The sequence below is a fragment of the Microcaecilia unicolor genome, chromosome 5 (assembly GCF_901765095.1).
Source record: "Microcaecilia unicolor chromosome 5, aMicUni1.1, whole genome shotgun sequence".
NCBI classification, from domain to species: domain Eukaryota; kingdom Metazoa; phylum Chordata; class Amphibia; order Gymnophiona; family Siphonopidae; genus Microcaecilia; species Microcaecilia unicolor.
Window position 1 is genome coordinate 310,139,202 of NC_044035.1, and position 12,888 is coordinate 310,152,089.

Genomic DNA, 12,888 nt, shown 5'->3' on the forward strand with positions numbered 1-12,888 from the left:
ACTAGATTTGCACGTGCAACTTAAGTTGCACTATATAGAATCCTGGGGTATAAGATTAAATCATTTACAAGATGGCAATCCTTTCATTTTTATATGCATAGTATTTAATGAAAAAGAAAAGCTTATTTTAATTGTATGAATTTGTATAACATTGAGTATATCATATCATCTTTTTTTCTTCATTAACCAAGGCAGAAGCCTAGGCCCCAGGCTCTCTGAAGTAGAAAGCATGATGCAGCAGTTGTGGGGTTTTTTTGTGTTTAAGGTAATTCAGTTAAAAATTAATAATTACAAAATTTCCTTTTTCTAATTTTTATTTCATGGTTAAGGTAGCTTGTGTTATATTTATGATCATCCATTTTGTTATATTGAGCAGACCCTACTTGAGAGATGCAAAATTAATGCTCATTAAGCATCTATGCAATTAGTATATTGCTATGTTTACAGAGGACTAGAGATTTTATTTTCTAAATGAGCAGAGTACAAGGAGGATAGCAGTTATTCCAATATATATATATATATATATATATATATATATATATATACACACACACACACACACAAGAAAACATTAAATTTACAAGATATTTAGGGTCCTGCACTAGCATTATTAGCATGCGCTATAGAAATATATGGGCTTAATATAGCGTTTAGCATGTGCTAAAAATGCTAGTGCACCTTAGTAAACAGGGCCCTTAGATTTTAAGAAACTAACAAAATGTTTGAAGAATCTAGTGAATACTGCTGCTTTAAGAGGGCGAGACTGAAATATAATACTTCTAATCTGTGTTTAAACCCTTTAGTGTCCAATGTTCCCATAATAAGCCATATGGGAACAGTTTGATGGGAACACTGGACACTAAAGGGTTAAAGTGTTCAGGCTTTGATGCTGATTGGACTCACCAGGTTGTGTGTGACACAGTTAATTAATATTACAGTAAATAGTTCAGCTTTAACAATAGCTGACTAACAAAAAAAACAAAACCTTTTTAGAGTTTACTATTCACAAGATCAAGCCTGGGTTTGGCTGAAAATCCACCATCAAAAGCTGCATTAAGAACTTCTTCCAGACAGCCAGCCATAAAAAAATTCAGATCCTCTTTCACATTGATGGGAATCTCTTCCAGATCCTTTTCATTGCGCTTAGGAATGATAACTGTCTTCAGTCCGGCTCTGTGAGCAGCTAGTACTTTATCTTTAATTCCACCAACCTGTTTAGACACATTGGGATAAAGACTTACAATTAGTTTAATGATCACATTTTGGGTGCAGGATAACATTTCAGGTTATTGTTCACTCAAATGCTGAATGTATCAACAGATAATCCTAAAAATAATTTCACACTTTCATGAAATTTAATTTAAAATGCCATTTTATATTGCTTATGCCAGACAACCAGTTCAAAGCATTTACAAATCTCTAGATTTAGTCGTTTTTTTAAGCAAGGACACTGAATAGTTTTACTTTGGCAGAGCATCATGTCTGTTAGCAAATAAAAGCTGAAAAGAAGCAGCAGTCCCTGTGACAATTGTCGAGTTTCTGATCTCAAGCTCAGATTTTCAAATTATTAGCTAATTTTAAATCAAGGTAGCTGAACTGACCTCAGAAGTGTTGCCTGTCAACAAGAGCACAGAACAATCTTCAGAGTCAGGTTTGAAAGTCTGATACAGGGAAGGTGTTTTTGGGTGGATCAGTGTCAAGGAAATGCAGTGGCGTACCAAGGGGGGGGGGGGGGGGGGGGGCGGTGGGGGCAGTCCGCCCCGGGTGCACGCCGCTGGGGGGTGCTGCGGCGCACGCCTGCTCTGAGTTCGCTGACTTCGCGCGTTCGCTGCAGCTCCCTCTGCCCTGGAACAGGTTACTTCCTCTTCCGGGTCAGAGGGAGCTCCAGTGAACGCGCAAAGTCAGGGAACTCTGAGCAGGCACGCGCTGTGGCCACCCCCCCCCCCAGCGGCGTGCACCCGGGGGGGGGGGGGGGGTTCCGCGCTGCATCGGGGGGGGGGGGGGAAGCGGGGCGCCGCCCCGGGTGTCCACCCCCCTAGGAATGCCACTGAGGAAATGTACTTGGGAGGATAAGGATCAACTGGCATATATTAATCTATGCATGGTACTATTGTCTGAAGCCATAACAGAGAAGAAAATTTCCAAACTGCTAAGAGGTGATAAAAATGTTATTCCTCTATAGAAGTAAAAAGCCAACCAGAAACAACAAAAGGGAAGAAATGGGGGTTTTCCTCCCCTCTTTTATTTTAAGCAATTTACAAATTCAAATTCCAAGAATAATTCTTGATACAGAAAAGATGAATATTATCAATACAAATTTCAAATCACAAAAATAACATAATCAACATATTATATTTCTCATCTTTAGTCCACAATTAAGGAATGAGAAAGGCACAACACCTAGGAAAATGAAGAAAGCTCCACACTATTCAAAGAAATTACAGGCTAGAAAGGAGTAGTTCAGGGTTATGACCAAATTAATTTCAATTGCTCCTCTAATAACTCTTAAAAAAGTATTCGTCTGAAATACTGAAGATTCCGGAACAAGCTTATCCTCCGGTTCCAAAAATGTATTACCTATTACCTTATATTAAGAAAACTACTGAACAACCTGTTGCCAAAGGGAACGGAGTATCTTTTGAGAGTTTAAATCTTACACAGACACTTGAAGATGATAATTTGGGTTTAAAACCTGCAACATTAATAGTGACATTTGTATTACAACCTGATAGAGACTGGATATTGAAACAATTTTTCCGCCATAGAGAAGAGCTTTTTCTGAATTGTAAGATTAGAATGTTTCCGGATGTATCTAAAGTAACCCAAAAGAGGTGTCAACATTTCCTTAAACTTCGCTCACAAGTTATACAATTGGGCGGTCTTTTCTGGTTGAATTTTCCTTGCAAATGTGCATTGAAATTAAATTCAGTGAAATATGTTTTTTTACGATCCTGTACATTTAAGTTCTTTTTTGGATTCCAAGACTGTTGTAACTCCACTTTTGCAGCCAAGAGTAGTAGTTACATCTTCTCAGTAAGAAGTGGGTTTTGTGAAGAGGCCCAGCAAGCTCTTTGGCTCCTTATTTATATAAGGGAAATTTGATAGAGCTAAGGCAGATTTAGTACGAGAGGCAAAAGCCATCTCCTCAGCTATGTATTTTGGTAAACAAGATAATGCAGAAAATGAAGCTAGATCTTGTCTAGAAAGATTTTATGGAAATTGGTCCATAAGCTCTGCAGATCTCTTTGAAGACCAGAAGAGGAGTGTGGTAGCCGTCTTAGTCCACTCTTAAGGTTATCAATAGAAATCAAACAAAATAAAACATGGAAAAGAAAATAAGATGATACCTTTTTAATTGGACATAACTTAATACATTTCTTGATTAGCTTTCGAAGGTTGCCCTTCTTCGTCAGATCGGGTTCTACATGGAACGTTGCTACTCTTTGAGATTCTGCTGTGGAATCTTGTCACTCTTTAGCATTCCGGAATCTTGCTATTCTTTGGGGTTCTACATGTAGAGAGGTGTGGTAGCCGTCTTAGTCCACTCTTAAGGTTATCAATAGAAATCAAACAAAATAAAACATGGAAAAGAAAATAAGATGATACCTTTTTTATTGGACATAACTTAATACATTTCTTGATTAGCTTTCGAAGGTTGCCCTTCTTCGTCAGATCGGAAATAAGCAAATGTGCTAGCTGACAGTGTATATAAGTGAAAACATTCAAGCATTACTATGACAGTCTGACAGGGTGGGAGGATGGGGGTGGGTAGGAGGTATGCATGGGGACATCAAAGCATATCATTGATATTCTAAAAGGATAGGTGTGGATAGGTACCTCCACAACTCCGGCTTCCATCCTTCACATACAAAAAGATCCATCATTTACAGCCAAGCCACAGGATACCACTGTATCTGCTCTGACCCAGGGGACAGAGACAGACACCTTAAAAGCCTGACTGCATCCTTCAAACAGAAAGGCTACAACCCCAAAATAATCTCCAAGAATATTGCCTCCTCCCTCAAAACACCCAGGGAGAATCTGCTACAGTACAAGGAGAAATAAAATCCACAGACAGAATCCCCCTTGTAGTGACATACAATCCAGAGCTGGAAAAACTGAGGAAAATCATAAGAGATCTACAACCTATACTCCAGGAGGATGAATTACTGAAAGAGATATTCCCATCCCCACCAGTACTGGCCTTCCGACAGCCACCCAACTTAAAACACAAGCTAATCAGAAGTAAACTTCCATCACAGACTGAAAAGGAACAGAAGGGAACACTTCCCTGTAATTTATCCAGTTGCAAACTATGCCAAAACATTTCACAGGACCCCACAGTCATCCACAAAGGAAAGATATTCAACATAAAGGTATCTTTCACTTGCTCATCTTCCAATGTGGTATATATCATTCAGTGTAAAAAATGTAACGAAGGATGCTATATTGGAGAAACAGGCCAGATGCTTAAGACAAGATTCAATTTACATAGACATCACATGAACAATACTGGTGCCAGTAGGGCTCCCACCCCTGTTGGTCAGCATTTTACAGGAACAGGACACTGTACCAGTGACTTCACAGTGAGAATCCTGAAAGGTAACTTTAAAACCATACAAGAACGTAAGACCTTTGAAGTCAGAATGATTGAATATTTTAACACCCAACAGAAAGGACTTAACAAGGATCTGGGGTTCCTAGCCCATTATAAACCATAAAGCTGTATTTCTCTGTTGATCACCCTCCCCTCACCTATCCACACCTATCCTGTTAGAATATCAATGATATTTATTTCTATTTCTATTACATTTGTACCCCGCGCTATCCCACTCATGGCAGGCTCAATGCGGCTTACATGGGGCAATGGAGGGTTAAGTGACTTGCCCAGAGTCACAAGGAGCTGCCTGTGCCGGGAATCGAACTCAGTTCCTCAGTTCCCCAGGACCAAAGTCCACCACCCTAACCACTAGGCCACTCCTCCACTTTGATGTCCCCATGCTTTGATGTCCCCATGTATACCTCCTACCCACCCCCATCCTCCCACCCTGTCAGACTGTCATAGTAATGCTTGAATGTTTTCACTTATATACACTGTCAGCTAGCACATTTGCTTATTTCTGATCTGACGAAGGAGGGCAACCTTCGAAAGCTAATCAAGAAATTAAGTTATGTCCAATAAAAAAGGTATCATCTTATTTTCTTTTCCATGTTTTATTTTGTTTGATTTCTATTGAAGACCAGAAGAAAAATCCACAGGTAACTATGAACTTTCAAATGTTCTGCCTTCAGCACCAGATATAGCTCAGTTTAAAAGAGGTATAAAGTCAATCGCTGAAAGACTTTCAGTTCTTCCCAATGAAGTCATGATTTCTATATAGGATTGATATGACTCCTGATCAAGTTGTGCATCAATGTAATTGTGGAATATGAGAACATATTCATTTTCAGATAAAACAAAAATCACATTGTGGATTCTCATAACACCAGGCTTTACAATATTTTGAAAACTTGAATGCAAACGGATTAACGAGAAATCCAATCTATCCAAGGCCAACTGGCGAGCAGCAGTCCATATCTACAAAGACAAACAACTTTAACCAGGAAAAAATATTACTTGGAGTTGATCCAAAAAGGGGATGTGATATGAAAACTGTTCTCCATAACTCACTTACTACACCTTCAAAACCTGAAGAGCACGATAAAGAGGGACTTCCCTCAGCAAACCAACTAGCCACATATTTCCAAGACAAGGAGAATAAGTTCAGAACTAGTCTCCCCTCTTCCACTGACAAAGATTTTGACTCATTAGCATCCCTGTCTCCTAAAGAAGGCGCCCCCTGCAAACAGAACCTGGAAGGAATTTGATAACACACAATCGTCTGCCTTTTCCAAACTATTCTCAAAGTATGCTTCCTCCAATTGCATACTATATATCTGTCCTCCCCACTTAATGATTACCGCCCCACCAACATTCCATGCTAATGTCCAATGACGGATTGATCAGCAACTGGCACAAGGAATATTTCCCCAAAGCTTGGCTGAAATCATCATTACATCAATACCAAAAGAATCCAACCAATCTACACAACTGGTTTCTAACTACAGACCAGTAGCCTCAATTCCATTCTTTACTAATTTAATGGAGGGAATGGTAACCCTACAGCTCACTCACTTCTTGGACTGGCATGATATTCTTCCATCATCTCAATCAGGATTCCATGCGCTTTTATTTTTAGCAGAGAAACAGTTCTGAGTTCCACGTTAGACCACATCCGACTACTGTTAAGTGAAGGAAAAAGTGCACTGCTACTTCAATTTGATCCGTCCTCAGCGTTCGACTCAGTAGACCATACTCTCCTACTATGGAACCTTGAAGAAACGGGAATCACAGGTAATGTTTTAAAGTGGTTCAGAGGCTTCTTGGAAAGCGGATCATACAGGGTCAAAGTAAATGCACACATCCCTAAATTGGAGCAAAAGACGCAGGGTCCCCCCATGGCTCCCCCTATCTCCAATATGGTTCAATGTCTTCCTTCGATCCTTAAGCTCACTGCTAGACAAAAATGACTTTCTCCACTACATCTATGCCGATGACATCTCAGTATTAACCCCCATACAATCAACTCTCAAAATAGACATATCTAGGGTCCAACAATGCATCAACCTACTAGAAAAATGGGTGCATGTTTACAAGCTAAAACTCAATACTGAAAAAAACACATTTTTATGATTCAACTCAAAACCAGACCAAATCTCTAAGTCAATTGCCGTCAATCAAGTAAACTTCAATCTTTCTCCCACCATTAAACTCCTAGGCGTTCAGATCGACTGCGCTGTCTCTCTGGAAGCGAAAGTCAACACCCTGGCCAAAAATGTTTCCACCTAATGAGAAAGCTCCATATTATTTGGAAGTACTTTGAAATCAACCAATATGAACGGCTGGTACATGTGCTGGTACTATGCCTGAGCCCACTTGGGACATAAAAGCACCTGCAAAAATTGTATATGTAAACCGCTTTGACTGTATTTACAGAAAGGTGGTATATCAAGTGTGGAATAAACATAAACATAAACATACTATTATCATCTCTTGATTACTGCAACCTAATATACTTGGGCTGCACAGAAATCTTAACCAAGAGACTTCAAACCATTCAAAATACTGCAATCAGACTAATCTGCAGGCCATCAAAATTTGACAGTGTCTCCCCTTCCTACATCAAACTACACTGGTTCCCCACTGAGGTAAGTGTTTTTCAAACTTTCTCTACTAGCTCACTTCTGGTTTGCAACCTCAACCAGATCTAGGAGACAATAAGCCGCCAAATCCTTCACATTCCCTTCATCTAAGGGCAAAAAGAAACTAGCGCTCTTCAATAAATCTTGCCATTCAAGCAGCCAGACTTTGGAAAGACATTACTGGAATGTATTCTCCTACACAATCTTATCTCATGTTCTGAAAAAAGAGAAAAACTTTATTTAAGAAATATGTATTGTAGTTGATTTCTGCCTATCTCCAAAGCAACCACTGTAATTCTCAGAGGAATGTTCTGATCCCTATAGGGTTGTAAATCGCTTAGAACTGAAAAAGTGTTAGTGGGATAGAAGCCCAAATGTAATGTATTTTGAAGTTTGCTAATTCTGCTGTTATTCATAAACAAATTCTTTTTCTAAATTGAGCCTTATAGTAAGTGTAAACCACATGTTTATAACTTTTGCTTCTCCTAGGGTAGCTTTTGTATTATGTAAAAATATTTTCATTTTCTGATTAAGATCATCATGGTTACTACCATATTTTTTTGTAATATAGCCAACACAACTCTTCCAAGAACCAAGGAGACAATCTCATAAAAACCCTATTTATTTTATCAAGGACTTGGACTCGACTCAACAGAGCTCCATGTTTCAGCTGTGTGCCTGCCTCAGGAGTCTTTACAAATGATATCTGAATGAGTCACAAAAAAACGGCATATAAAAGCAGTCTGTGCAGATGGTATTAAAATATGTCTTGTCGCAACGCAAATGACAGCATTTAATAGCAGTTTTATTGACTGCATTTATATATGAAATTACAATAATTTAAAAATACCTCTTTCATAGTACTAGAATGCAAAATATTTCACAATGCAACAGCAGATTAGTGAAGGAGTTTCTTAAATTTAGAAGGCAGATTTTCAATTCTGAGTACTCTTTTTACCTCAGAACCTGCCTCTTGACATTTAGGTAGACAATCATAGCAACTCTGAATCCATATGAAGCACCAAAGTCTGACTCATCTTTGTCTAGCTGATATTCCATAACAATAAATGATTAGAAAAGAAGGTTTCCTGGACTACTACAGACCCCCAGGGATTACATGATGTGGATATTACCTAATCTGATCACAGGGGAGGGAAGGATGGTAACACATATGCCTATTGTATCTGAATGTAACACACTCTGGGTTCCAATGAAAAATTTTTGACTAAATCCAAATGAATACAACAGAGCACAGCTCCATCTTAGATAATAATTTCTGCATACAGTGCTATGGAAATTTTGCCTGACTGCTAAAATGTAAGATATTGAGTAAAATATACCATTGTATATTCTGGTCAAGTTTTTATATGCACAATTTTTTCCTCTGGGGTAACTGTATGCAAAGATGCTGTACGAACTACCAACAGTTAGCACATGTTCAGTTTTGTAACGTACATATAGTAACTGTGAATTTTTACCACAACTTTTGTTAAAGGGTCCCTCAGTCATGGCAGTAATGCAGTCTGATAAATATTTGGGTTTGTTGAACTGCTATAGTTGTTAAATATGTGGATACAGTAAGTCAGTTTTGAAAAAGAGAACACAGAATATGACAGCAGTAAAAGACCATTTGGCATATCTTATCTGCCCATCCACCCCAACTGTTCATCACTACAATCCCTTCCTCTACCTCAGAAAGCCTCTGTGCTTGTCCCCTGCTTTCCTGAATTCAGATACTGTCCTTGCCTCCATCACCTCCTCTGGGAGGCTGCTCCATGCATCTATCTATTTTCAAAAAAATAATTTCCCTAGGTTACTCCACCCCCCCTTTTACTTTCATCCTACAACCCCATTATATCCTGTAGTATGAATTATTGTTTACACATTAAGATTTGTATTGTTTATAATTGATATTTTTCAGTGGCTTGCTAAGATCATTGGTTATTGTTACAAAAACACATCTAGCATCTGAAAAATATTTTTTTTATTTTTGGGCGCGAGTAACGGACGTGCGCAGGTCATTACCGCCCGGATTCTTTACCGCTGGTCAATGGCTGGTGGTAAGGTCTCAGACCCAAAATGGATGTGCGGCAATTTTGATTTTGCCGCACGTCCATTTTTGGCGAAAAAAAGGCCTTTTTTTAACAGGCGCGCTAAAAAATGGATCGGCGCGCGCCCAAAGCCTGTGCCTACACTACTGCAAGCCATTTTCAGCATGCCTTTGTAAAAGGACCCCTATATAGTACGAAAATACACTGTTTTGCAAAATCCTATATGCCTAAAATATATGGATGTTTTTGAGCAGAATTCATATTATTTTGCTTTTTTAAAAGTATTTACAAATTACCTGTTCCAACATTAGTGCATTTATCCTGATGCTTTATGTTATATAGGTTAGAATTGTAGTTTATATGATAGAAGAAATACCCAATGTATGGGAAAATCAATTTTGAATTTATTTAATATATAGGAATACAATATTATTGTGAATGAGAAAATTGGTCATTTTCTGGAAGCACTGAGTTTTTCAGTCAGACAGGTTAGTTTTTTTTTTTTGACACTTACAGGAAGAACAAGACCTCTTAGTGTGATTTCTCCTGTCATAGCTACATCTGATCGCACCAGTCGTCCACTGAAAAGTGAAGCAAGGCAGGTTACTATGGTAACTCCAGCAGATGGTCCATCTTTTGTGACAGCTCCAGCTGGGAAGTGCAGATGGATGTCAGTGTTGTCAAGGAGATCAAAACTTCCAGAAGCTTAAAAGCATAAAAAATATATATGTTTTATGGTAGGAAATATAAACGTGTACATTTCCTGGTGATGACACAAACCTGAATTCTTAAGGAAAAAAAAAAGTACGTGGAGTTTTGTGACATTAATCAAAACAGAAGCAGGAAGACACCCTGTACGAAAATCCAAACATAGAAGCCAAAGCGGGAGTAGAGTATGACACAATGGCCAAACCCACCAGGGAGATGTAGTTCAAAGCGGATTTATTAAAGCACCAAAACAAAAGGACCTGACACGGGCCTTGTTTCGACAGATGCAGCTGCCTGCCTCAGGGGTCACTGTGTGCAACTGTTTGTGAAAAGAAAACATAATAAACATTCATAATTTCACATCAAAAGATACATCTCTATAAACATACATCAAAGTTACAATATAAAACATATAAAAAGAAAAAAATGGACCAATGAATAAAAATTATCACAATATGGTAAAAAGCTTATGAAGAGAAAATAAATGTAACTATATACTACTACTACTACTATTTAGCATTTCTATAGCGCTACAAGGCGTACGCAGCGCTGCACAAACATAGAAGAAAGACAGTCCCTGCTCAAAGAGCTTACAATCTAATAGACAAAAAAAAATAAAGTAAGCAAATCAAATCAATTAATGTGTACAGGAAGGAGGAGAGGAGGGTAGGTGGAGGCGAGTGGTTACGAGTCAAAAGCAATGTCAAAGAGGTGGGCTTTCAGTCTAGATTTAAAGGTGGCCAAGGATGGGGCAAGACGTAGGGGCTCAGGAAGTTTATTCCAGGCGTAGGGTACATATTAAAATGTATAAAAAAGGATATAAATGTTACAACAGTGACTCACTGGCAGAGGTGAACATCGCAATGGTAAGAGAGATAAGCGCACAGTATTCAGTCACTACTAAAAAAAAAAAAAAAAAACAGCATTTACTAGAGTGGTAAATAAACGAACAGATAAATAAAAATGAGGTATCTTAGGAAACTGAGGGGCTCATTTTCAGAGCACTAAGGGGCCCTTTTACTAAGCCGCTGTAGGCTCTACATGCGTGCAGCACACGCCCAAATGAGACTACTGCCAGGCCAGTGCACCCCCCCCCCCCCCGGTGGTAATTTCAGATCTGGCACGCACCCATAACGCCTGGATGAATTATTTATTTCCTCTCACGCACATTCCTCCTGCAAGAGGAACGAAAAACTATTCATTATATGAATACTCTGTTTCTTCACTGTCTTAACTCTGAGTTAGACTTCAGGCCTTTTTTGTAGCAGTTTTTGTTAAGGATTTTACATTTGGAGCCATACAAGTGATCTTATGAAAACCTCACACATAGCCTCTATAGATAATGCTTCATTTCTTCTCTGTGTGTAGGTGTTTTTACTAAGGTGACCCATTTATTTTGTTTATTGATACAATGTTTATTTATATAATAGTTCCCATTCATATGTTACATTCTTACATTTTTTGAGATCTTGCCCATTATGTTTTTTTGTTTAGTTTTTTTTTAACAACCGGTTAAATCACACAGGGCTCCTTTTACAAAGATGACCTAGCATTTTTAGCACGAGCTAAAAATGCTAGCACACCTTTGTAAAAGGCCCCCATAGCCAGTTATTGTACCCTGGCTGAAAATCACAAGTGCAGTTTCCATATGCATTTTTTCCCTCATGAATAATTCATTTTTATATATTTAAAACTGGTGTGGCAGTGTTGCTGCCCTTTCTGGCTTAATGCTGACCTATAAATTGTCCACAGTGTGTTACAGTCCACACTGCAGGGCTGGTAAGTTTCTCCCGGATTACTTTTTCTACTTGCACACCAGTAATTTTGTGCCACAACGTAGTACACAGCTGACTTTCATGTAAACATTTATTGCTGTGGTGCTTTCAATTTTGGCACCTTTTTTATGTTTGTTAACCGGCCACAATGTTTTAACTAGATTTTTACATTGTTAACATGGTGTCTTAACTGGGTTTTTATAATGTTAACCGGTCATAGTGTCATAACCGGTTATTCTTAATAATTGGCTATCCATCACATAGATAACCTACTTTTTAGGTAATGTTAACCGGTCTTCTTTTATCTTTATTTATTTATATTTTTATGTAGCAATTAATAACTCTGGGCCTTTTTTACTAAGCTGTGATAGAGATGCATTAGTGTTTTTAGCATGTGCTAACCATTAGCGTGTGCTGTGAAGGCGCCTACACAGCGCGTGCTAATTTTGTACATGTGCTAAAAACGCTAGTGCAACTTGTCCCGTCCTAATTCTCAAACATAACTCCACACCACTATATCACCCACACTCCAATCCCTTCAACACATCTCATACTACTGTCCCACTCTATGAAATTATGCCGTCCCTGCGACACTTTGTTCCATACTTTGTATCATCTCTGTGATACATTGTACCATACTGAACCTAATCTAAGTAATTATGTCATCTCTTTGATACATTGTTTCCATCCCTGTATTATCTCTGTGATACTTTGTACCATACTTTGTAAGCCGCACTGAACCTGCTATTGAGCGGGGTATAAATGCCACAAATAAATAAAATACATTTATGATGTCATCCTTAAGTATTACTATGTGTCTTCTGCACCACATTGTTCTTAGTTGTCTCACTGTCCTAAGGTACCTAATTTTTATGTACCACTCTAGTAGTGCTGTTTTTTTAAAGTAGTGACTGAATACTCTGTGTGCTCATCTCTCTTACCATTGCAATGTTTACCTCTGCCAGTGAGTCACTATGTCTTATATTGTATATTTGATGTCTGTTTTTTCAGAGATGTTATCTTTTTATGTGAAATTATGAAAATGTTTATTATGTTTTCTTTTCACAAACAATTGTGCATAGTGACCCCAAAAACACAGCCGGTGTTGGGTC

The 12,888-nt window shown here is 38.4% G+C and overlaps 1 protein-coding gene across 1 annotated transcript in view; it reads right to left on the reverse strand.

Moving 5' to 3' along the window:
* Positions 1-969: 969 nt before the first annotated feature.
* LONP2 (lon peptidase 2, peroxisomal) overlaps positions 970-12,888 on the reverse strand; it is a 205,345-nt gene continuing 193,426 nt past the window's right edge. The window contains exons 14-15 of the mRNA XM_030204378.1: positions 9,808-9,998; positions 970-1,211 (exon numbers count right to left, since the gene is read on the reverse strand). Coding sequence (XP_030060238.1) covers positions 990-1,211; positions 9,808-9,998 — 413 coding nt within the window. The 3' untranslated portion in view covers positions 970-989. The remainder of the gene's footprint in view (positions 1,212-9,807; positions 9,999-12,888) is intronic.